This window comes from Microcebus murinus, chromosome 9, assembly GCF_040939455.1.
Source record: "Microcebus murinus isolate Inina chromosome 9, M.murinus_Inina_mat1.0, whole genome shotgun sequence".
NCBI classification, from domain to species: Eukaryota; Metazoa; Chordata; class Mammalia; order Primates; family Cheirogaleidae; genus Microcebus; species Microcebus murinus.
In genome coordinates, this window is record NC_134112.1 from 67,198,082 (window position 1) to 67,223,959 (window position 25,878).

Below are 25,878 nucleotides of genomic sequence, written 5' to 3' on the forward strand. Positions count from 1 at the left end.
ATATATAGTTAACTAAATGCATCTATAATCACTGTGTACTCAATAGGTACATAGAGCACCTCTCCATAAAAATAGAGCATAAATACATTGTTTTTAAAAATAGGACTCGGCATTGTGGTACAGATTGGCCATAATTACCAGAGAAAAGTTCCTGGAGAAAAATATTCTAATTGTGGGGAAAAAAGTATAATTCTGCTTTGTTTTCTATGAAGGTTGCTCTATTTTATGTTTTTAAAATTCTTTTTGCTATGGAAAAGGAAGCACTATACAGTCATAAAACTACATCTCTTTAACAAAGCAGCTCTTTTTTCCCCTGGAATTGCTAACTTATTTACTTGAAAGTTCACTATATGTTTACTGAACAGGGTAACACAGCACAAGCTACTATGAAGAGATGAATGACTCCTAAAGGCCAGAGCTGGAGAAACAGATGTAAAAGCCTTGTGAAAACAACAGACCTTAGGAGGTATCTGCTCTTGACTTCAAACAGTGCGGAGTTCCCAGCATTCATCATGACACTCACTGAGAACTGAGGGAGAAGATTAGCTCCCTTATTCATACGAAGAATCCAATATGTCTAGATCAGTGGTTCTCAACCTTGGCTGCACTTTAGAGGCCCCAAGAGAGCTTTTAAAAAATACTTATGCCCAGGTCTTATCCCAGAACAATTAAATTAGAATTTCAAGGGGATGGGGGTCCAGAAACTGGTGGTTTTAAAAGCTCCCCAGGTGATCCTAATGGGCAATGAGGGTTGAGAATCCCTGATCATGATCATGTGCAGAGAGATGCTAATCACAGCACACTAAAAAATGTATTGTTGCATCTTCCAAATAGTTATTGCCTTGGAGCCTTTGGTCTTTGCATGTGTGCTGGTAATAAGCCTGCTTGAGTCTACCCTTGGCGCATGTGACATGGGCCCTCACGTCTGACACTCCCTCTCCCCTGCCATTCTTCAAGGTCTGGATGGCATTGAACCTAAGTAGGTTATGATGACTTGCTTGTCTCTTGGTAATTCACTACTTTGGGGAACTGTTAAAAGTATCTGTGAAAAAATTATTGCAATAACAAAATTTAAAAAGCAAGTTCACACTTCAAGAGCTATGATTGGGTATTTATAACACAAAGACAGAAATCCATCTTGAAATAATTTGTGGTTACAAATGGACCTACCAGTTACTCTAAATGTATTTACAGTGTGACAAGATCTTTGATTAGGAGAAACAGATTCATCCCCCAAATTTATTTAACTGACTTACGGTTTTAATCCTCATATAATGTATTCATTATTAGATGCATTGTCTACACCAGCAGTCCCCAACCTTTTTGGCACCAGGGACTGGTTTCATGGAAGACAATTTTTCCAAAGACCTGGAGTGTGGTGGGAGTGGGGGTGGGGTGGGTTTTGGGATGATTCAAGTGCATTACATTTATTGTGCTAACCTCTCTGCTAATGATAATCTGTATTTGCAGCCGCTCCCCAGCACCAGCATCACCGCCTCAGCTCCACCTTAGGTCATCAGGCATTAGATTCGCATAAGGAGTGCACAACCTAGATCCCTTGCGTGTGTACTGCAAGCAGTAACGTACCTGCTCCTATGAGAATCTAATGCCATTGCAGATCTGACAGGAGGTAGAGCTCAGGCGGTGATTTGAGCAATGGGAGTAGCTGGAAATACAGATGAAGGTTTGCGGGCTTGCCCCTGCTCACTTTCTGCTATGCAGCCCACTTCCTAACAGGCCACAAACCAGTACCAATTTGTGGCCCGGGGGTTGGGGACCACAGATCCACACCAGAGTTTTTCAACCTCAGTGCTACTGACAATCAGGCTGTATATTTCTTTGCTGTAGGGGCTGTTGCAGGCTTTGTAGGAGGTTGTTCGGCAGCTTTCCTTGGCCTCTACCTACCAGATGCCACTGTCACCTCTCTCTCCCAACTCCTGTTGTGACAATCAGAAATGTCCCCAGACAATGCCAAATGTCCCTGGGGCAGGGGGTGAAATTATCTCTGAGGATGACCATTTTCCATTTGAGAACCACTGGTACAAGGTAACATGATCTTATAAAACCACAAAAGGTTCCTAAAAACATATTCTACAGGCACAAATAACCAGAGAATAGGGCTAATAAGGTTCTCTTTATTTTTAGAAGATTTGAGATCTTGCCTTTGGCACTAAACCAAGCTTTCTGAGTGGACATATGTTAACACCGTAAGGTTTAGCACTTTTACTGTTTAGATGAACATAATTAGGTGAGAAAGATGTGCTAACTGGGCTATCAAAAACCTAAAGTAAGACTTTTTTTTTTCCTGTTGATGCAATATGAAATTAGTAAGATGAAAACACCTGTGTTTCAAATATGACACTAGCAAGAAAGAAGTAAAAGAAGAGAGGCAGCAACAATTAATGAAACATCCTCTCAGGTCATTTTACCTCTAAGCTGTGGTCTGTGCTCCCATGTGACAATACACTGCCAAACAATAATAACAAGGGATTGGTGATGGTGCCTCCTAACTCCCTGATGAAATCAATATAGTCAGTCACTTCCATGTTGCATGGAGAAAAAGACCAAGGCTTCAGACAATCTGACTATTACTAGGGCCCAGCTTACAAATGGGAACCTAAAAAGAGGCTGACTTCAAGAAGAAAACATGTCCTTCTGAAACTTATAATTATTTGGGTTTTTTCTTGGGCTATTGCCTTTGTTTTAGAAACAGTAACATGTAAACACTACTGAGGAGAAATTAAGATTTCATGTAAAATCACATTGTTTTATTTTCCTCATCTATAAAATAAAGACTCTGAGTTAGGATCTGAGTTCAAAATAATGAAATACCCACTGCTGTCTTTCCTACCAATGGCAGACATTACTAATCAATCAGAGCCTAGAGGAGATCCCAAAATCTTATCAACATTGCACTCCAGGCAGCCCCCACCAATAAATTGGAATGTTGAAAAAGGTGAAATCAATTTGTCGCCCTGTATATAAAGAACAGAGATAAAATTACATATACACAAAATTGAACTAGGGAAAATAAAACCCATTTGTACAGAACAATATTATCAAATATTTGACATCACCATCTAAATATGGGGTGTGGCCATGGTCTACCAAAGAAATATAAATGTGATTGTTGTGTGGAACTTCTAGGCAGGGTTGTTAACGTAGTTTTATCAACCAAGAGGAAACTTTCTCCTTCTTTCTACCTGCATTGCAGATGCACGCAATGGCTAGAACTTTTGCAGCTACATTGTACCTTGAGGTTTGCTTGATGATAGCAGTTATGACTACACAGGAGAAAGGTATGTGCTTGTATCCCTTTTTACACCATGAAACCACAAACTCAGAACTTCCTGCTTCTAGACTTGTATATTTTGAGAAATAAGTTTCCATCACGTCTAAGCTTCTACTACTTATTTCATTAAAAATCTAATCCTAAGATTTAGCATATGAGATACCATATGCTATCCATGATGCTATCCATACTATATTCTTTCCATGATGTCTCTCTGATGCAGATGAAATAAAGATGGGAAAGAAATGAGAGCTGACTGAATATTTAGGTGTTTTGCACGTATTATTGGAAAGGCATTTTATATGTTTCTTCTTTAACCTTCATAACAAATATGAAAAGAATTATTTCACCATTTAGTACATGAAGAAACTCAGGCTCTAAGAGATTAAGTAAGCTCAAGACCACAGAGCTGGTAAAGGGAAGAGCTGAATTGCAAACCCAGTTGTTTGGCACCACAGTCCATGGTCTTTTCATAATACCTCAATAACCCAGAATGACCTCAGAAACAATGACTAGGCACTTATTAAGTGCAAAGCACTGTACGAGATTACCTTTGAGCATAATAGAAGACTCAGTGTGCACCCTGAAGAAACTTAAAATTAAGTGATTATTTTAAAAGTGAGAAAAAAATATGATGCTCAGTGAGTTAAATAAATGAGCAACAATAAACATGTCACATTAGAGGTGTGACTGACAAATGAGCTATACGGATTATATTTGTTACATAAGCTAAGAAGTCATGATGACTTTAACTTGGAATACTCTCATTTGTTCCTTTTTGGCCCCCTCCCTGACTGATCTTGAACTATATTCTTGCTACGTGCCAGATACTCTGCTTAGCACTGATGTCACAAAGGCACGAAGCACACAACACCACTCCCAGCAGGTGCAACATACAGTAAAGGAGATCCTCTACAAAAACAGAATTTATGCCAACTGGCACAATGAAGAAAAGATAACCTGAATTTCAATCTGATGATTAAAGAAAAAACTGAAAGCGATATTAAGAACTGCCTTATCCAATCAGTCACAAGCTCCTACAGAATTATTAATAATTCCCCCCCCAATTTTTCAGATATGGACAATCTACGAGTTAAGGATATCCCACTCCTCTCAGAAAATTACTATCAGCTTAGAAAGCTACCACACAAGAGGGAGGATCTTCCAAAAATGAGTCTACTATTTCCAACAGGAATGCCTCCTAGGAACATTATGGTAAAAACAGTAGTAACGAGATCAAAGTAAAATTACACTTAGGGTAGTGGCCTTTGAAAGCCCTTCCCAACCGCCTTCTTCACTGATTTTGGGTTTTAAGAGACTTTAGCTAATATTAAGAGATTGGTAAATTTCACACAAGTATTTAAGAATATAAGGCTACACACAACCTGGCAAATTGGACCAGGTTTGGGGAACCTAGATGCCAAGCAAAAAAATTGGACTTTCACCTACCACATAACTAGAAATAAACTCAAGTCATAAGTGATGTCATGATGGACAATATAATCAAACATTTTAAGATTATCAACTGGCTTCAGCACTTAGGAAAGTACTGGAGTCTAGGAAGGATGGGTGCAAGACCAGCAGTTGAGGACCAAGGACAGGAGGTGAGCAATGTCCAGGTATCATTGTCACAGCATCGTCCTGAAACACAACTGATGTATTTATGTGACAGACAGACATTTCATCAGACTAGGAAAAAAAAAAAAAGTATACAGATTTGCAAAAGAACTGAATGAACATTTCTGAGAATTTACTTCCTAGTGCCTGGGCACTGAGGGCCTGCTGGAGAGCATTACATCACTCTGAGATAGGTAAAGTGTCTCGGTACTGTACTCAGGGCATGGTCACCTCAGTTCTCAATTCTCCACACTCTCTCCAAATTAAATCTGGAACATCCTGTTCTTACAAAATCAAGCAAGCATGGAAAGTGCCATGGAAACCACAAAATTAGCAGTGAGGCTGTGAGCGGAGGTTTCCTGTACCTACCAGTCGGTAGAGCTCAGTGATGCTGATGTCCTCCGGATCCACCATTGCATACTCTTTCCTGGGGACCAGGTCCAGCCCCAGTTGTCTAGAAAACAAATTGAAATGTTTGGGGGAAAGTCACCTCCATAAAATATATTAAAAATAATTATTTTTCCTATGCCACCTTGAAATTACCCACCATGCTTCCCCCACCTGTACTTTTTACCCTGTATGACTTGTTACCACAGTTGGGGTAGACAATGTAAGTAGGCTGGACACTGACTGGGCTTAACTCAAGAAGTTATGACAAAATCACAGAAGGTGACAAAGTCAGACAAATCAAGAAGGGACAGGCTGGCACTCTCGGTGGGGTCCTCCTTCCATTGGGGTCCTTGGCCTTATATATTATGCAGAGCCTTCTGTACCTGACAAACTATCCCCAGAGAATGCCTTCTCTAGTGGGGTGGAGTGGAGTAGAAACCAGAGCTGGACATACTTTGGTTCTGGACATTGGAGTTGAGGAGAGGGAAGTTCAGCCTTTAGGATTTGATCTAGCACCAAAATACCTAGATATGTTTCCTACATGAACCTCTAGCAACTTGTGCATGGTCTTTATTCACAGCAAGTTCTGGGATCAGTCATTAGGAGAAACTCAGTGAAGATGTGGAACAGAAACTGGAGCAGCATAATTCTAGGCTTGGGTGGCAAAATGGTTTAACCTCTTGTGTCAGGTTTCATTACAGTTGATATGTGGCTTGCTGGGTGGAAAAGTATTCTAAGGTTATAGCCAGCCTCAGAGGGACCAAGTATGGTAATTGATTTGTGATGTCCTGCCATCCACAGAGGAAAGTGAGGCTAACCTTGTTCTGGCCAGTGTCCCTCCAGTGACCTTGGAACATACTCCTCTCCAGGACACTGACTGTACAACGCTGATATCAATGCCACATAATTCTCTTCATCTCCTTAACTGTCCCCAACCATTCCAAAGGCTTCCTGATGCCTCCGAAGGCCCTATAGATGAAAGCCAATACATCTTCTCTCTTACAGATGCCTTGCAATTACTACCACACTCCAGGTCCCAGGCTCAGTTCTCCAAGGATCATTTGTCCTGCATCCCTTTCATGTCATCACTCTCTCTAACATGGAAGCCTTCCAGGGTTGCACTTCCAATTATAGAACCACAGCTTTCTTACTTTTGTATTTAAAAAAAATCTTGAAATTCTATGTTCTTCCCAAAATCTCATTAAGATTTCATAAGTAAAATGTATTAATTCAGCACCTACTTCAAGCCAAGCACTGCCCCTGAGGGATATTTGTTCTTAAGAGGATTAGAAAACTGTCACCTCCTAGATAGCAGGAGCTATTTTTCAGATACTAAAAAAGTTTCTCAATTTTCCTAAATGATGTGTCTCTTTGAGGAACTTTAAAAAAAAAAATCACATCCCCATTCTTTAATTTGTAGTTGAATTTTCAAATCACAAAGAGCGCTGTGATTTTTTTTTTTTTCAAAATGTCCCCATCCCCTCTTGCTCCACCCTTACCAGGGATTCTGGTAGTGTCTGTTCCCCATCCTCCCTCCCATCGAAGAGAGAACCACTGCACTACAATGTAAGACGTCATTTCACACCAGGTCAATATTGCTGAGGAAAGATCATTTAGCAAAGAAAAGAGGACACATTACCACAAATGAATTATGGTGCCTGCCTAACCATAGCTCCTTCCACGAGAAGCTGCTCTACTCACATTCTCTGCTGGGAAGACCTGCCTGAGCCACACCTGACTAAGGTAAGCATGTAACCCAAGTACAAATAACCCCGTGGGCTGGACAGAAACATGTGAGAGGCTGATATAAAACACTTGATCCAAACAGGAATAATAGACATTGGCTGTCAACAAGATTCCTTCCTTGAGAGATTGAACTTGGAAATTCAGACAACATCAGCCATAAGCCATGAGGAAGACAAGCTATATGAAGGGCAGGTATCCTACGTCACTGCAGGATGAATGACAACAGCTGCGGATGTTCTGCAGCGCCAGAAACCAGTGATCTGCAAGACCCTTCTTTCCACAGGCTTGAATGTTCAACTTCTGCTGGTTTCCTGAAGTCCTGGCTATGTGAAGAGAGTCTTCTTTGTTTCTATTTGGTTTTGTTAATTGCGAGGTATATTCGCAGGATAAACCATTGTTTGAGGTTTTGTAGCTCACAGGATAGAATCAGGGGAGTACTTGACAAAGAGTAAGGAGAAATGAGGACAGAAGGAGAGAGACAAGACGGAGGGAGATCACACAGTATCTGGGAAGCCAGTAGTGGTGTGGGGTGTCACTTTACATCAGCTCAGTCATTAAACTACTCTGTGACATCAGGAAGAAAGGATGAACTGATCTTCCCTCCCGTATAATCTGAGCCAGAAAGTCCAAGGACACCATAGGACTCTGTGGGCAACAGAAACATGTGCCATTATTTCAGTGCTGTCAGAGGCTCCCAGGTGAGAACAATTCTTTTGCTGTCCCCATTAGAGAATAAGATGGATTACATCCTCCTCCTCCCAAGCTTCCCACGTGCAGAGGGCTGCTCTTCAACAGTCTGATGTACAAGCTCAGATAGAACACATTCTTAATGTATGTTCATCCAGAGATTTATGTGCTGACAGATAAGTGTGTAGGACAGTTTGATCTGCTTTAACAAGCAAGAGAATCATCTTAATTTGCTGTCCCTTTAGCACTATTCAATAAGAAAACAAGTTTATGCTTAAAGGAGTAAGGTAAGTGCACAATCTCTATGCTGTAAGTTATTTTTAAATAAGTGACCAAAGAAATTCAAAGAAAACAGAATGAGAACTCAGAAAATTCATGAAGTTGAGGATGATCTAAATAAATTATACTGCTCATTTTCATGCATCAATGTTTTACCAATTTATCATAAATTAGCCAGGGAACTGCTCAAAGTACAAGCTAGAACTTACGTAAGTCAAAAACTGAGTCATAATTCAGCCATAATTAATGTTTTTCATACCTTCCCCTTTTCATTCTGCCATCATCTCCCTTCACAAAACTGAAGAAGTATCATTTTCTTGCCTGCTCTACGTTCCTAAGTTATTTTTGATAAGTGAACTTCATCCAACTTTCTTCCTATTTACAAACTAGTCCTTTAAATGAGGACCAGCACAATGACTAAGAACCTATATAAATCAGAGAAAACTCAAAGGATTTTCAAAATAATAAAGAAACACAGGAAAGACAGGCAGCACAGGGCACACTCGCAGGGGCTTTAGAGCGACTCCCAGGACCCGCTCTGACTCACGCAGCAGGACGGGAAGCTCCATGCAAGCACCTGGCAAGTCTGATCGGTCACGAGGCTCTGTATGTTTTAAATTGTATCATCCTAGAGCTGAATGGGCCTTTGGATCTTCTCTAGTTCTATTTTCTCCTTTGACAGATAAAGCCCTGACATCAAGAAGGGCTCAGGAATTTGCTTCAGGTCTTAAGAAAGTAGAGTTCCAAGTCCAGTGCTTTTGTTGCCCCTCCACACATGCTTGTTTTATTTCTCACAGGAATGAATCTTCCAGAAGTAAATAAATTAGGCTATTCTATACATTGTCTGTAAAAAGATGAATGGCACATCATGTTCAACAAAATACCAGAAGTACTCTGGGTGAGATGGAGATTTAAATCTGTTAGCAGGTCCATGTATTTATATCTGTAATATGTAACGTCTTGGCGGGAATCAAACCTGGCTTCTGACAAAGTGACTTCCTATGGTTAGGGGAAGGAACATTCTGGTTTCAAATGGGTTTTTCCAGATCTGAAGGTAATTTACCCATGGCTCACTTACAGGCATTTTCTCCTTTCTGTCTGCTTTTCTTTTTATCTGCTGCCCTAAGATCTTTTGGAGGTCAAGATAGTTAACAGGGATTTGGGGAGAGGAAAGGAAGAGGGGATAGGGCCATGTAGTATATATTAAGGAGCCATTCACTCCCTTAAACCTATGCCTTGTGCAACCCTAGGATCATGGTCAAAGTTGGCTTATTCTAATTTCTCACTTCTATATTAGTATTCATACTTAGAATAGTATTGGCATTGGTCAGAGCTTTCAGTGATTAGATTTACTACTTAAGTGTTTGGCTGATATTTTAAATTAGTTACTCACTTATAGTTTTGTTTAAAAGTAAATCTCAGTCAGGAACCGTTTTTACTGCGTTCTCCCAAGCAGCTCCTCAAATTGCTAAGATGCACGTACAGAACCAATCAGAGCAATGACAAAAGGCCCTACCAGTGCACTCGGCCTGAGACTTCTAACAGAAGCTTTAACACTAGTGTCTCCCTCCAGATTACACTGGTGACCTACCACCCTGATATGAAAGAGATACACATTACAAGCACATATACCTGCCAAACCCAAAGTGTATTTAAAAATAAGATCCATTTTAGCCACAAGCCGTATCTTATTAATCCCTGGGAATGTGTCATGTTCCATGAGCACGTGCACACTGTCGGATCACACAAGGTCCTAGAGAACAAACACCAGCCGGATAGAGAGTGGTTCTCTGCTCCCTCGATGACAGTTTTACCCCAAAAGAGGAAAACCTTGAAAGAGACATGGTTCTGGTAATATTACCATGTGCTGGCTCAGGCTTGTGTCACTTCTGTTGTGACACCCACCAGACGCTGCTCTGTGACAGTCGGTACTCACTCATTGCCCCAGTCGAGCCTGGCAGTGATGTGGCGCTTCACGTCCTTCATCCGGTCATGGGTGAGGTGGCCCACCAGCACCTGCCGCCGCAGGTCCAGGATCTCGTTCATGATGTGCCACAGCCGGTGGAAGAGATCACCTTCATTCCTCTAAGAAATACACAAGCGTGGAGATTTGATAATCAGTCCCCGCACTGAGTTGTGAGATAACCAAAGAGAAAAGGGAAAGGGGCAGGTCCTGGTCACCCTCTACCTGTGCCTGCTGCTGTGTGGGCAGCTTCTCCGTTAACAGACGGACTCTGCACTCATCGTCCTCAAACGCACTCCCTCCTCTCTCTGCTCTGTATGCTTCCATTCACAATTCTGCTCTCTGTCCAAGAATGCAACTTTACCTCTCAGACTCCCCGAAAGACACTTTGTGTTCTTGCTACTCACTACGCCTCCACACCTGGAACTCGGCCCGGTCCACAAGCTATGTGTACGCTGCCTCCCTTCCCACCTCAAGTGCTCCTTTCTTTTTTTTTTTTTTTTTTTTTGAGACAGAGTCTCACTTTGTTGCCCAGGCTAGAGTGAGTGCCGTGGCGTCAGCCTGGCTCACAGCAACCTCAATCTCCGGGGCTCAGCGATCCTACTGCCTCAGCCTACCGAGTAGCTGGGACTACAGGCATGCGCCACCATGCCCGGCTAATTTTTTGTATATATATTTTTAGTTGGTCAATTAATTTATTTCTATTTTTGGTAGAGACGGGGTCTCGCTCAGGCTGGTTTCGAACTCCTGACCTTGAGCAATCTGCCCGCCTCGGCCTCCCAAAGTGCTAGGATTACAGGCATGAGCCACCACGCCCGGCAAGTGCTCCTTTCTTTAGCTCTGCCCACATTCTACTGTCCTACAGAGCTTGGCCTGACTTCCACCTCCGTCAGGAAAGCTTCCCTGTCAACTCTTGCTCACACTCTTTCCCCCCTTCTCTGAGCCATGGCATGTAACTAAAGTCAAGGAAGTGGAAAACTTTGCTTGCCAGTGATTTCTTGCATGTTGGTCTTAACACTTTATGGGGATCTCCCATCAGAAGGTGAGTACACTAACTCATTGATGAATGTGTACTGCTATTATTTCTCCGGTATTTAGACTTATTTAAAAAATCATGCTTGCTTCTTACTTTTAAAACAGTCATGCAGATTCTAGATCATCTCATGTGAAATTCATTAAGCTATGTAGTTTAGCTGAAAGAACATAGGTTAATCCCCTGGCTTCAAGTCCTTGTTTTGCTACTTATGAGTTCTATAGACTTTGAGTGTGAGTTTTGTCCCCTGTAAAACTGGAAGTGCTATCTTCTGCAAGGCCTGTTTTATGGATTAGTGGTAATGATTGTGAAGGGAGTCCTAGAGCACAGTGGGAAAGAGCACAGACTTAGAGCCAAAGGACTTCAATCTGAATTCCAATTTTGGCATTTACTGGCTAAAAAAGCGTTAGTAATTTATTAACCTCTTTGTTTTATATTCTCAGTTGTAAAGTGGGCATCACAGTAACTACCACAGAGCATTGTTGTGAATATTAATGAGTTATTAAAACTCTGAGAAATGGCTGGCCCAGAATAAATATCATATAAGTATTAGCTGTCACTAGTACTGTTATTGTTTTGGGCTTGATCCAGAATGAGCTCTCTACAAATACTCTCTCTAGAGCAGGGGTCCTCAAACTTTTTAAACAGGGCGCCAGTTCACTGTCCCTCAGACCATTGGAGAGTGCGCACTGTGGGCCCGGGACAAGTCAGCTGCTAAGCAGGACAGGCAGCTGCAGCAAAAACACCGGAGAGCCGGATAAGTGTCCTAGGTGGGTGGCATGTGGCCCATGGCCGTAGTTTGAGGATGCCTGGTCTAGAGCAAAAGCAAAATATGTATCTCTTACCCCAGAGACATTAGTGTAGACCTTATGTAAATATTTACCCTTCATGTTTCTTAACCAGAATTTACACTTTTACTTTCCAAAAAAGTTATTAGACTACAGGAATAGTGATATAAAAGTATTGAGGTTCCCGTCCATCTATAGTCCTCTACACAGTTACAAGCTGCCAGAAATACCAAGTCCTGTGTGAGGGGTAAAGACAATCAGTCTTCACATATTTTTTATTTTAAAAAGTAATGATGTGTTCTCTGCTTTTTCACTATTTGGTGTCTGGAAGAGTTTTCAGGTACTGTGCAGGTCAGACAGAAGTGCCAGAGGAAACAAAAAGCATTCTCTAGGATGCCATCTGTGATCCTCTCAGAAACAATCTTACTTCTAAGATTACTCCTAATAACACCATATTGAGCCTATTATTCTATCATTTCTCACTCTTTACTCATGTCATACACTCCCATACAAGTGGTTACATGAGCCCTGTAACACAGTGCTCTTATAATTAACTGCCCAGTGTCTGTGTTCTCCACTTGGCTGCAAGTACCCAGCCACGATGGTTGGGTCTGCCTGGTGTAGCCCTGGCAGCTGGAGAATGAATGAATAAATAGCTTGATTTAATGATATTAGTTTTTGTGGAACTTGAGAGGTAGGCTCTGTTCAGATCATGCAAAAGAATAAGAAAAGATTAAGAAACACTTGGGGAAGTCAGTGGCGGGAAGGAAAAGTCTGCTCAAGTCAAAAACATTTTATTACATAAGGAAGTTATAAAACAAGTAAAATGTAATGCTACCAAGAAAGAGCCAGCACCCTCTTGAACTGAGTGGTCACAGTGAGACTAATCATCCGCCTGCTTTTGGGAAAAGCATTCTGCAGTCGTTTAGTAGGATGGACTTGATATTCTATGATGTCACCTCTAATTCTTAAATTTAAGAGAACTAAAATGTGAAGAAAGCAGAATCCTTTACAAAACTGAAAATCAGCTGGTGACCTCTCCCTTCAGTGAAGAAAACCCAGAGGTGGCAGGAACACTGACATAGTGCAAGGCCTGGCCAGCACATTTGCCCTGCTAGCGTAAGAAAAAGGCATGTATATCTGATTGGACATCTAGTCATAAAATTATGATTCTTTAAAACTTGGGCTTAAAAGTTGGGTAGTTATAAAGGCTATGTAGAAATATAAAAAATTGCTTTTGATTTAGTGTTAAATGAAAAAGGTAGGGTACGGTATTAAACTTTTGGAATAAAACAGTATCTAGAAATTCTGGCAATATAACAGAAATGTAGCAAAGAGTCAATTGTGAGTATTTTAGTTTTTAGAGAATGAGTTTTTATTTGCCTTAAAATGAAAACAGCATAAGTTTTAGCAGCAGCGGACCTAGATTTAGATTCAGGCTTTGCAACTTAGCATGAGACCCTAGATAAATTATGTTTGATAAGAGTTGAGAATAAAAACTACCTGGCATAGCCCTAGGGAAGAAAGATGTAAAATCTCCAGCCCAGGACCTGCACAAAAGTATTCATTAAAAGATGGCTGCTCAAATTGGTATTAATGGATCAACACCTAAGTGGACATATAGGAGTAACATTTATCAGGTGTCGGGAGGGTGGGAGGGGTGAGGAGGGGATGGGTATACACAACCAAATAAGTAAGATGTGCAACGTTTCGGGGATAGACATGCTTGAAGCTCTTACTTGAGGGGGGAGGGAGGCATGGGCAATATAAATAACATTAATACTTGTACCCCCATAATATGCTTAAATAAATAAATAAATAAATAAATAAATAAATAAATAAATAAATAAATAAATAAATAAATAAAAAAAAGATGGCTGCTGTATTTCTCCTAAAGTTTTTGTGGCTACATTACTGATATATGATTAAGTGATACTCTAAAGAGTATCATTTAGGCCCTTAAACTAATGTTATTTAGAAGAGCAATTAGCATTTCTCAAGCATTTACCACGTGCTTTTATGCTAAGTGTTTGACATATACTATCTCATATATTGCTTACAATTTACAAAGTATTATTACCCTCATCAAACGTCTTTGAGTGGAGAAGCTAAATGCCTTAACACTGTTGGAAAGAAGATGGACAAAACTCTACATATACTCAAATATGATGAACTTGAACCAAAACATTTGATACAAAATGTTTACATGAGGAAAAGAGAAACCAAAAGCTCTGACATGGCCAAAGTAGCTTCATTCCTAACATCAAAAATCTAATTTCTCCAGGTTAAAATTTATATTTGATCCTAACATAACTGACTACCATGCCAGTATTCAGGGAGACACTTAGACAATTCTCTCTCTTTCCCATTACTTAGAACACTAGAAGGAAAGGAGGTTACTTCTAGAATTTACGACACATAGACTTTCAAACCAACCAACTGTTCCCAAAATAGATGTTCTCAATCTCAAAAGTGGTAAAAATAGCTAGATAAGGCAGAATCCAGAGGAAATTCAACTTTGTTCCCCACTATTACCTACATAAAAGGAAAAGTGCCGGTGCTTTAGCTCAGCTAATGGACAACATTTACACTGTCATTATTTTTATAACTCTCTTATGTTGGACATTTAGGATGTAGTAGTTGGAACATTTCAAATAGTTTCTTTTTCTACATTAGTGTCATGCACAATGTTACTTGAAGTGAAATAATACTGGGATTTTGTAGTCTTTCTAACACAAATTTAAAAAAAAAAATCTACAAAGGAGATCTGCATTTTCTTTGCACCTCGCCAGAACAGAGCCCTGGAAGTCAGTCGTCTTGACTTTGTATTTACAAAACCTACACTCTGGCAATTCATCTAAGATTGCCTTGTGGATTTTCATAGTGAGTCGCAAAGCTCCAGGAGGGTATAATCAGAGAAGTCCAACATCAAAGGGATTTTATTAGTGACATTGTAAGATTTTCTTGCCTCAATGAAATATCCTATTGCAATTTAGATGTAACAGACAAAAACTGTCATTCTGTGCCAATGTCCCTCACTAATTTGGATTTTCTCTTTGACAAGCTGTTTCAAATCATTTTGGCAGGATAAGTATACCTTTGTATTTTGAACACATCCCTTCAAATGATTAAGCTGTTCTATAAATTTCTTTGAAAATGAAAGGAGAAATAGAATTTATTTTTCTGAACACTTTAGCACCCCCTGATTTCCACACGTATAGTGGGGTTCAGAGTGGGAACGGCAGATCTGCATCAGAATCCCAGCTCATGTTTAGATATTTCTCAAAACTATTCTCTACCTGAAAAATCATGCCATTAAAAAGTTACTTACCACATAGAGTTGTTTCCACATGGTCCCCCAGTCTCTTAATGTTGATGTCATTTCTGTGATAACGGAGTCTTCAGTGGGAATAACCATTTCAAATTGTCTGTGAAATTAAAAAAGAAAAACAAAGTAAATATCATAGGCAACAATTTTGTTTTAAATAGTCGAAAAGACAAACTAGGGAAGAAAGCTGCCTGATTATTGCTGGTTCTGAAGACAGTACCCAGGATCTGATTAAAAGCTTGTATGAGGACTGCTAAGTGGGTTACGGTAGTACTATACCAAACACAACCGGCCAGTTCATACAGATCAAGTTTGAACAGCATGGTTGAGAAGGAACAATATCAGAAGAGTTCCACTCCAGTGACACTTTGAGCACTAGGCAGCAACGAATTTAACCTCTCTGAGTCCAAAAGCCTTCATCTGTAACACGAGGTCACTGGTCTACATAAACTCGGGGGTGACTTTTGCCTTCCAAGTGCTATGCCCACAGGATTCAAAAGTAGAAGAAACACTGTTCAACCATCAGGATATGATGGCTGTGAACATCCAAACGAACTCAGTTTTATATGGAACTGGAGCATTCACTTGATCTCAGTAACACTTCAGCTTTATTATTTGCAAACAGGGCCATGAAAAATGATTAGTATTATTAGTAATGCTACCATGCAGCATAGAACTTAAGGGCTGAAGACATCACAGATACTTGAATATCCATTCCAAAATATTCCTCTCTCTGATTAAGATAATATAGTCTTTCCACTTCTTTTCTAAAAGACAGAAACTATATTTGGAAAATATTCATACCAATATCTAGTAGGGTATGTTTTGTGGTCCTAAAATTGAGAATATACCTAGGGAGATGGGGGGAAAAATAGAAAATTTAATTTGTCCTCTGCCTTCTACCTTTGGCATACAACAATCTTCATCTCCAGGTTTTGTTTTTTTTTTCAAATTCATTCAGTTTTTATGAAGGTTAAAGTGGTTAAATGGCTATTACTACCAATGTTTCTCAAAAGAATACTACTGCTATACTTGACGGGGACTATTTTCTTTATTTCAGAATATTTTTCTCAAGGACAACATCTAATATGGAGAAGGTAACAGCATATTAGATAAAGAACCAGGTTGTCTAAATGATCAAGGGAAAATTACTTCTTAGCATGAGGCTAATAACTGCTCTGCATTTCCTTTTTGATATTATGTCCAAAGTGTGTACAATTGTCTCTTATAAAAATCTTCTTGACAGAAGCAGCATGGGAACTAAAATCTGGCCTTGATTCCTTCACCAACAGAGCTTTATCTCCTCATTTCATAAATAAAATACCTGCCCTGTGAATATTTTCCTTATTTCTAGAGTCTAACCACAGCTGAAAATGTAAAATAGGGATTTAAACCTTTAAGTAAAAGTAAACAGTAACATATGAACTGTGACAGATACAGAACCTTTTATTAAATCTACATATGACATTTTCAAATGGTAGGACATTTATTTTGCTTTTGAAGCAGCTGTTGCAATTTAAATGATGAATATTTGGAGATGAAGATTACAAAATGATCCTATACAAGGGTCAAGGAGGGAACACTGAATTTCCAGGAAAACTTGACATCCTACTTAACATTTAAAAAGTGACATGACCTCAGTAGGAATTAAACAATACAGAAGTGGCCTCACTATTCACAAACTATAATTTAATTTAAGGGCCCCTATCAGCCCTACATTGCTCTGAAGACCCAGGGAAGAACATAAAGGCAACTCAGTCAGTAGGGCATTGATTTGGGGGCTGTCCAACAAAAATGTAAATTTTTAAGCACACAATCACCATTTTAGGCAAGGCAGCTGTTTCCTATTACTTATACCAAAACCAAAATCACTGTTCAAATAGTCTTTCCTAAGTGTCTGCTCCTGAAATTGTATTTTGTTCGGTTATTCTGGGATATATACTGTTCAGCTATCTTATCCTGGTGGGCCATCAAGCTGCAAATGTACTTAAAATAAGACGAGTAGCACCAAAATCCCAAAAGGTTCCTCTCTGGGAAAGCAATCATCTGGCAATATTTGCCCTTAAATATTTGCAGGCCAAAGTTTTTCTTCCAGCAACCATCCTGGAACCTAGGGTTTGAATCAATTCCAATAATTCTTTTTTAGAAAATAAAGCTGGGATCTACCCCAGAGTCGTGCTGTACAATGCTCATCATGCCCGGCGTCAGGTGAAGAGCCCACAGGCAAGCCTTAACCTCGCACAACCAAATTTTGAGACACCCCTAACCGCCATTTAAACTTCCTTGGGGCTCATGGAAGGGGTCCATATTATACACCAGTTACTGGCTAGGATTTCAAAAAAAAAAAAAGGGAAAAGAAAAAGAAAGTACTCATTTTAACACCATGACGCATCCCAACTCACTTTGAGGGGTGGACTTTGACTATGTGGAGGGATGCCTGCCATCTTCTCGGCTAGCAAAGCATTCTCTCTTTTCTCTCCCTCGGTCAGAGCATGGGATGGGGGCTGGGCAGCCCTTTGGCATGCAGAGTTGAGGGGGGTCAGGGTTGGGCTTGGGGCAAAGGCAGGAAAGAGAACTGGTTGCATGGGCTTGTCCAAGTGGACACTTTAAGACAGGGTAGACCATGGAGTTTCCACATTGCCAAGCCAAGATCACTAAGGCAGAACAATCAGAACAAAGATAAGCATGTGGCTGAAGTGTTTTCTAAAGTATCCTCTGGTTTACTGTAAGTGGGGAGGAGGATGTCAAACCTACCCTGGTAGGAAAGTTTCAAACAATTTTGGACATTTCTACTGGACATTTCTGGTGAACTGCAGCTGCACAACATTTCTGAAGGGCAGATATTTCTTAAAATATTAGTAGTGGTGATAATTATTAGTATTAGAATTATGTTTTCAATTTACTATTTTAAATAATTACTATGATAGACTACTACTAATATTGCTTAAAGTAGATGACATGTATAAGGCATAGAGTAACGGCTTCCTAGATTTTTTAAGGTTTAACCATATAGGGAACACTTAAAGTATTTATACCACAGACCCACTTGTAGAAGTTCTTTCACTAAACTGAAATTTAATACCTTTATAGACAGTGGATGTAAGAATCATCTGTTTGAGTAACATTCTTGTTAGTTTTTGTAGGAAAACTCAAGTTTGAAGATCCCACTTATTGTGTCTTAAGAATTCAAATAATAAATTGTCATTTATTGCTATTTGAGAAAAATGTAATTTCTATAGCTGAATCTGTATTCTTCTGTCATAAAATGAAAATCATACCATAACACTGAATAGTCCTTATGACACTGATACCAAAGGTTTGTGTCCAAATCCGTGGCCCCCTTAAAATGAATGATCTGCTTAACTATTTAAATAGGCACATTCTATTGTTTTTTTTTTTTTTCCTGCAATTATTTGAATGATGTTGTTCTGACAGCTGCCTCAAATCCTTTTGGAAACAGACTGAAAAAAAATTTTAAATATATGAGAAATGCTAAGTGATCAATGAGCTCAAAGTATCACATAAATGGTATCCTCTGAAGGTGAATAACGGCTTTGTGAAGTGGTCACATAAGAATATAGTATTATGCCCATTTAGAGAAAGGCAGACTTTGCCTCTTATAATCAGTGGTGAATCTAGGAAATTCCTGGGTTTTGAGACAATATGACTCAGCATTTAATGGGTCTGACCGCCATGCTTCCCTATGTAGCAAAAAACCAAAAAGAACCAATTCCTGCTTAAGAGTAGGCAGATTCCATATGATTTGTGGACAACGAGAGACCTCCAGTGACCCAGATCCTGCCGTTGGCCAGCACACGCAGACAGGGTTCCTTAATTTTCTCCAACTGCCTTAGCACAATATACTTTGATCAAACAACACAGACAATGTATGATCTTCTTCAGTTCATTTTTCAAGACAATTACCAAGCCTTTCAGATTCCAAAATAAGCAATGGTTCTGTGAAAATCCTCCAACCATTAATACAACTCATTTCTTACCCTTTGTTCTTTACACAGGCATTTTTCAAGTGAACGTAGCTGGAAGGAAATATACCCTGGAAGAGAAAACAAGAAGGTCATAGTGCTAGCTGTCTGTTAAGGCAGGGTTAGTTTTACAAGTCATATGTGTCAAACACAGCCACACAACCATGGCGATATCAGGGATAGGGAAAAACAGCATCTATACCACATTCTCTAGGCTGAAATGGATTGCGGCGTAGGTTCATTCCTTTCATTTTATACTATTGACTCTTATAGTTTATAGATTTAGAGATTTTTAAAAAATAAATATAATCAAAAAATGTAAATCTCAGAAAGTATATTTCTTTGGAAATAGAAAATTTAAAAATTTTCAGGAATTCTATATAAAAACTATGTTATATTGAGTAAGAGTTTTTAAACTACATATTTTACTCTTTTAAAAGAAGGTTTTTTTGTTTTGGTGGTGGTTCTTTTTCTTCTCCTCCAAACACTCATGCTTCTACTTAAAAATACACACTAAAAAAACCAAAAAATCACTGTGAATTTGAAGACAGTATATATATTATGTGTTATGGAAGATCTTTAATGACAACACAGCAGCAATTAATCACCATGTGGCCATTCTGATGAAACAAGAATTAAACAAAAGAAACCATGCCAGCTTGAAGCTTTTTATTGTAGGGAAATGACAGAGCAAGGAAATTGTTCCTTTGTTCTAAATTGGAAATTGAAAGAAACAAAAATGAGCATCAATTTTACTGTCCATTAAATGACAATATCCTCGGAAGAATTTCTGATGTATAATTAAATGACAAACTCAATTAAATATTTAACAAAACAAATGTCATTTGAACACATATCACCATTGTGGATCTAAGAATAAAATACAATTTAATAAGCAAATTCTGTACATTCAATAGTAGTCAATATGTATATAGATTTTGAAAATCACTTTCTTCCTTCAAAATTTAAATTTACCTCAATATGGTATGGTAAAAAAATAGAGTAATTATAATTAATAAAGAAAAGTCAGACTTGAGGTTTGTTAGACATGGCAGAAATAACAGAGAAATCATAAAACATTTTTCTCAAACATAATCTAAATTTGTAATTAAACACTGAAGCTATATTTGCATGTACCTCACAGATGTCTAAAAACACCATTAAATGAGGGCTAAAGTATTTAAAAAATTAAACTTATACATGCTTTTGTTCCTTATGCTCCTCTGTAGAATGACTTAAATGAAGTAATTAAATAGTTAAATGATCCAGAAAACAGTGTATTTAAGCAAAAAGGCAAAAGAGTTTAGATTCCTTACATGGTATTTTGATAATGAGAAATGATATAATTTCTCATCTACAATCTTAATAAAGCTAGAATTAAACCCCAAATTGAGTACGACATATAAGAAAATATTAGATAATATGAGAGGTATGGGTGAAAACTGGGGAGATTAGAATAAGGTAGAAAAACACAGATATTGGTAAGAATTAGTGGCAAAAATCACAAACTATACAAATAAAAGATAAAACAAAAATTACATTACTTCCTGCTATAATTCCTGAGATTTTACATGAATATATAAAGAATAATCTTAATTTATATCTGATATGGTAAGCAAAATGTTTTTTTTAATAATATGGTTTTCATGGTTTCACCTCCCCAAACCCAAAGCAACTCTTAACATCCCACTAAAATAAACTTGTTCCTCCATATCAATACTTTACAAATGATACCACAGAAAACTTAAAGATTAAATATCTCTATTTAATATTTCTTTTGGAATATGTATTTCTCCTGCATGAATTTTAACTTAGCTCTCTGAGACACTAGCAGTTCAAAAAGATTTTGTTTATATATAATGAGCTTATTAAGGTCTTCTCAGTATAATTTTCAAAAGCTAAATAGGATTATCATTTCAGTAGCATATCTTTACTATAATCCAAGTTCAAAGGAATTTCCAAAATTACGAAAATCTGTGTTACCATTTGGCATTTCAACTGAGTCACAACTGTAATTTCAATTGTCTAATGAAATAATTTAAGTAATTATCTTTTTAAAAAATTCTATAATTATGATTATAAATAAGAATTTTTACCTTGATATTTGGGTTTTTTAAGGCAAATCCTCTGTACCAGCCTGTGGGGAAATAATCATGGTCATGTTTCAATAAACCACTGTAATATTTTAAAGATAAAAAGCAATAACAAATCAATCTGTTCTTTGCTGATGGAATTTTACCCAACATGCAAACATTCTATGTATGAACATGGTGGGTCTTGGCATTAGCCTAGACAACAGCTCAGGTCACCATTAATACAGGTATTTTTATTAATAAAACCATTTTGAGAAATTATTTCAAAAATTTATATAAAAAATAGAAACATGCATAATAGAAGTAGAGGCTTTGTAATCAGAGCACTGGATTTAAATTCTGGCTTTGCTACTTATTAGCTATATAGTCTTGGGCAAATTACCTGACCCCTCTGAGTACTGTTTCTTCCCATTTTATCAAAGGCCACCCTGTGTCTCAGGGAAATTCAAGAATTTGCACATGATTTAATACATTTCCAAATTCTGCTTGCCTGACTACAAAGTCCAGACTCTACCACCAAACGATAGTGCGTGGCCAACAGTCATGTAGTGAATTTCCATGTAGTTTGCATTTCCTTAAGCCCACCGTTTCGGGTTACAATAATCAGTCTCCTATCATATGAAGAGTAAAGCCATCATTCACTACCAGAACTGGCACATTTTCATGAGCACAGTGTCTGATTAAGAGCTGTCCATAATTTTTCTTCTGGAGAATGTCTTACAATAGTCCCCCCATTCTCGGTTCCACTTCCCATGGTTTCAGTTGCCTATGGTCAACCTGAGCGCAAAAATAGTGAAGGGAAAATTCCAGAAATAAACAATTTATAAGTTTTAAATTGCAAACCGTTCTGAGTGGTGAGATGAAATCTCACACCATCCCACCCCTTTCCACCTGGGACACGAATCATTCCTCTATGCAACAGAGCCGCACTGTCCATGGTACCCTCCGCCTGTGAGTCACGTAGTGGCCCTCTCAGTTATCAGATCGACTGTCACAATATTGCTGTGCTTGTGTTCAAGTCACCCTTATTTTACTGAATCATGGCCCCAAAGTGTAAGAGCAGTGATGTTGGCAATTTGGATATGCTGAAGAGAAGCTGTAAAATGCTTCAGGTGAAAAGGTAAAAATAATTGACTTAATAAGGAAAGAAAAAAACCCGTATGCTGAGGTTGCTAAGATTATGGTAAGAATGAATCTTCTACCCATGAAATTGTGAACAGAATATTGTTATAATTGTCCTATTTTATTATTGTTAATCTCTTATTGTGCCTAATTTATAAATTAAACTTTATCATAGGTATACATGTAGAGGAAAAAACATAGCATATATAGGGTTCAGTACTACCTGCAGTTTCAGGCATCCACTGAGGATGTTGGATCATATACTATACTTCAGCTCCAAGCCACTCTGAATCAATTTTACAGCACTATCCTTAAGGAGGAACATGTCTTTTTATAGTTTAAAATAAATACAAGGTGTGTGTGTGTGTGTGTGTGTGTATGAATATACATAATTAACATATAGACCTGCTTAAAAGTATTATTTTCAGCTTATGTTTTTTTCAAGTGTAGAAACCATTTTGTTTATTGATAAAAATATTTACTATATAATACATTTTCTAACTAAATTTTTTGACTAATCGGATTTTTAAAAGTAAATATCTGAGATTTATATTTAAACCTTTTTGTTCCTTATAATATATTAAAAGGATATATTAGAAAATATCATCCCTAAGGGTTTTAAAATTAATCTGAAGAGAGGAGAATGAATTGAGAAATCAGAATCTCTGTATCTCAGAGTTTATTAGATCCCATGAAGACAGATTCAAGAAATATATCCATTCATAAATAATTATTCTAAAAGAAACCAAAACTTTCTGAGAATCGTAAAACATCACAGAGAGGTCTCTGTCCAATTATACTATATAGAAAAGTTTTTAGATTATAAAACTGCTCCCATGAGAACACATTTTCATGCACCAATTCAAAATAAATTTTATATTTATCTATATACAAAGTAGAAATAGATAAAATGCATCTGGTAATGGCACAGGATACTTTATTATATTTTTAAAGGTATAAATTACAGTAGACAGAATAAACATCCATCTATCACCACAATTTAATGCAGGCTCTAACCAAACATAGTAGTTCTGTTTGGGGGAACACAATTTAACCTATAATAAGCCTTTATATAATAGAATGTTATCATATTATTGTATAAATTCCCAGCAAGGAAAACTTTTTAAGAGAAAAATGGATATTTTTAGACATACTGATGGGGCTGTAGAATGTAGTCATCTTATTAATAAGAAAAAAAAAGAGAGTACTCATTTCATCTGAAGCCTTTTCAAGGACTAGAGTTTAAGAATGTTTCATGGAATAGGAATGGAAACATTTGAGAACATATTAGGTAACTTTAATGAGTTATCTGCTATAAAAATTAATAATCATATATGGTCATATAATATATTCCACTAATATTAATAATTAAAATGCATTCAATAATTTTATTCCAAATTTGGGGGAAGAAAGGTTACAGGACCAGAGGAGAGTTGGCCTAAGCAGGAGCCTTCTTAGATGCATCTGGTTACCCAACCTCCGGAGGCCACTTCTGCTCTGGACCTCCAGTTCTTATCAGGACCCTTAGGATTCGGAGAAAAGCCTTCTAGTTTGGCACTGAGTCATGAATTCCCACAAATATAGTAGCTCCAGTTGTTTCCTATCAGCAATCTATCAGTATCTAATGAGTCTAAGGAAGTAATATTGAAAAAAAATACAATCAGCTTAAGAATACCAAATAATGCTTTTCCACTAGCTCAACACTGAATATTCAAGAAACAAGTTTTGCCAAAAATGATTTGCTGTGACTACTGGAAAAGTCCCAAGGACTGAAAGAGGTATAGACAGCATCTGTAAACTTTATGAACAGTCCTATGTTGAGGAGGTTGTTCATACAACCTCAAGCAACACCCCGGGCCACTCACCATCACACTTCTCCAGGATCTGAACTGTATCTCCAATTTCCAATGACAGGCCATATGGGACGGTTCCTCGAAAACTGGCAATCACTGTAAGAAATGATACAGGCATATGAAGACAACCATGTCCATGACAGCCAGTTACACTGCTTACTACTAAATGTTAATGACTAGGAAAAATGAATATGAATAGGAAATACACTTTGATAGCTACAATCTTCAGCCACATTTTAATTTTATATATTTTTTTAAGAAATCATTAAATTTATATACTTTGCCAATTCCTTAGTCAAGTATTACAAATATGAATTTCACTGCCTTAAAGATATACCACTATTATGTACCTATAACAATTAAAAATTTAAAAATATAACAAATAAAAAATATGCATTTCAAAGATATGAAATGTATTTAAATAATATAAAAAGTATCAAGACTATCACCCAGTAACATATGTAAACAAAGGTATAGTCTGGGAGCTCCATGAGGAATTGGGTCCTTCCTGTTCACTGCTCTATTCACTCCCCCAACCCATATGCCTGGCCCACAGGAATTTATAAATATATGTTCAATAATAAATGGTAAGTATATATCTTACTTGTTATTAAGCTTGGTTTACTTTTCTGCTCTATGGTTTGAAGCAGATTTCTTTTCCATAGAGTTTAAGCTTCTCAAAAGAAGGGACTACATCTATTTGCTCATCATTATGTTCCTAGGGCTTAACACAGTATGTGGCATAAAAGCAGTCTTCTTGTGTAGTAATCAATGCTGACATTTTATTTAGTAATAACTGGACCCTCTCCTAGGACCAAATACACAGCCACTATGACAACTCCCACGTGCTTTAGCTCTTATACCATCTGGAATGTGGGGAGGGAGGTCAGCATTAATTATAGATTGTTTAGATTAATTGGTCTCCGAAACATTTCACAGGGCAGGGCAGAACTAGGACGTAATACCTACAGAGAGAAAGTGTATACAGATCAGTCATCCCCAGGCAACTCTAGGAATTATAGAGAGAATGAAACTCAGTGATTCTTCCCTGGATAGTAACGCTTGGGTCAAAAAGGAGGCAAGGATGGAGAAAGAAACAAAGCGCATCTCAACACACAAAAGAGAAAAGGCGTCTCTTGTGAAGAACTATGCTAGCTGAAATCAACTAGCATGATGTGATAGCAGTGCACACCAAAAGAAACTGATTTTTAAAAGGCCAACAGTTTAGAAGTGAATCTTAACTCTTTCTCACTTCAGAGAGTAAGATTTAGATATAATCCCAATCCCCAAAATAAGTTATGGCTACTGTTGGGAATGTATTTTAAAAGCCTGAGGAACACATGAACCTGTCAAAAATCAAAACATGCCAATAAGTAATGGGCTTTTAGAGAAGTCTCAAGCCCTTTTATGATCTCAAAACAAAATTAACAGTAGAGATCAAAACACAGGACAAAAAACACAACCCAAAGTACGTGAGACGGAAGAAAATAACTACATAGAAACCAATTAAGAACATTTTAGACAAACACTAATTTATGATGTCATTTTCTAACTATAACCATAAATACCATATGGCCTCATATTGATGTACCGAAGATGTTTGCTTGAAAAATAATCAAGAGTCTATACATCTGGACAGAGTACTTCACATAACTTTCAGAGACCTCTTCTTACAGGGGATCAATAACTGAGCAAACAGTAGAT

General features: G+C 37.9%; 1 protein-coding gene across 7 annotated transcripts in view; it reads right to left on the reverse strand.

Annotated features, from left to right (window-relative positions):
* DOCK4 (dedicator of cytokinesis 4) overlaps positions 1 to 25,878 on the reverse strand; it is a 424,117-nt gene that overhangs the window by 211,826 nt on the left and 186,413 nt on the right. For all 7 annotated transcript variants that reach the window (XM_012736139.2, XM_012736138.2, XM_012736141.2 and 4 more), the window contains exons 2-7: positions 24,187 to 24,270; positions 21,203 to 21,243; positions 19,122 to 19,177; positions 15,127 to 15,223; positions 9,948 to 10,096; positions 5,279 to 5,363 (exon numbers count right to left, since the gene is read on the reverse strand). In XM_012736139.2, coding sequence (XP_012591593.1) covers positions 5,279 to 5,363; positions 9,948 to 10,096; positions 15,127 to 15,223; positions 19,122 to 19,177; positions 21,203 to 21,243; positions 24,187 to 24,270 — 512 coding nt within the window. The remainder of the gene's footprint in view (positions 1 to 5,278; positions 5,364 to 9,947; positions 10,097 to 15,126; positions 15,224 to 19,121; positions 19,178 to 21,202; positions 21,244 to 24,186; positions 24,271 to 25,878) is intronic.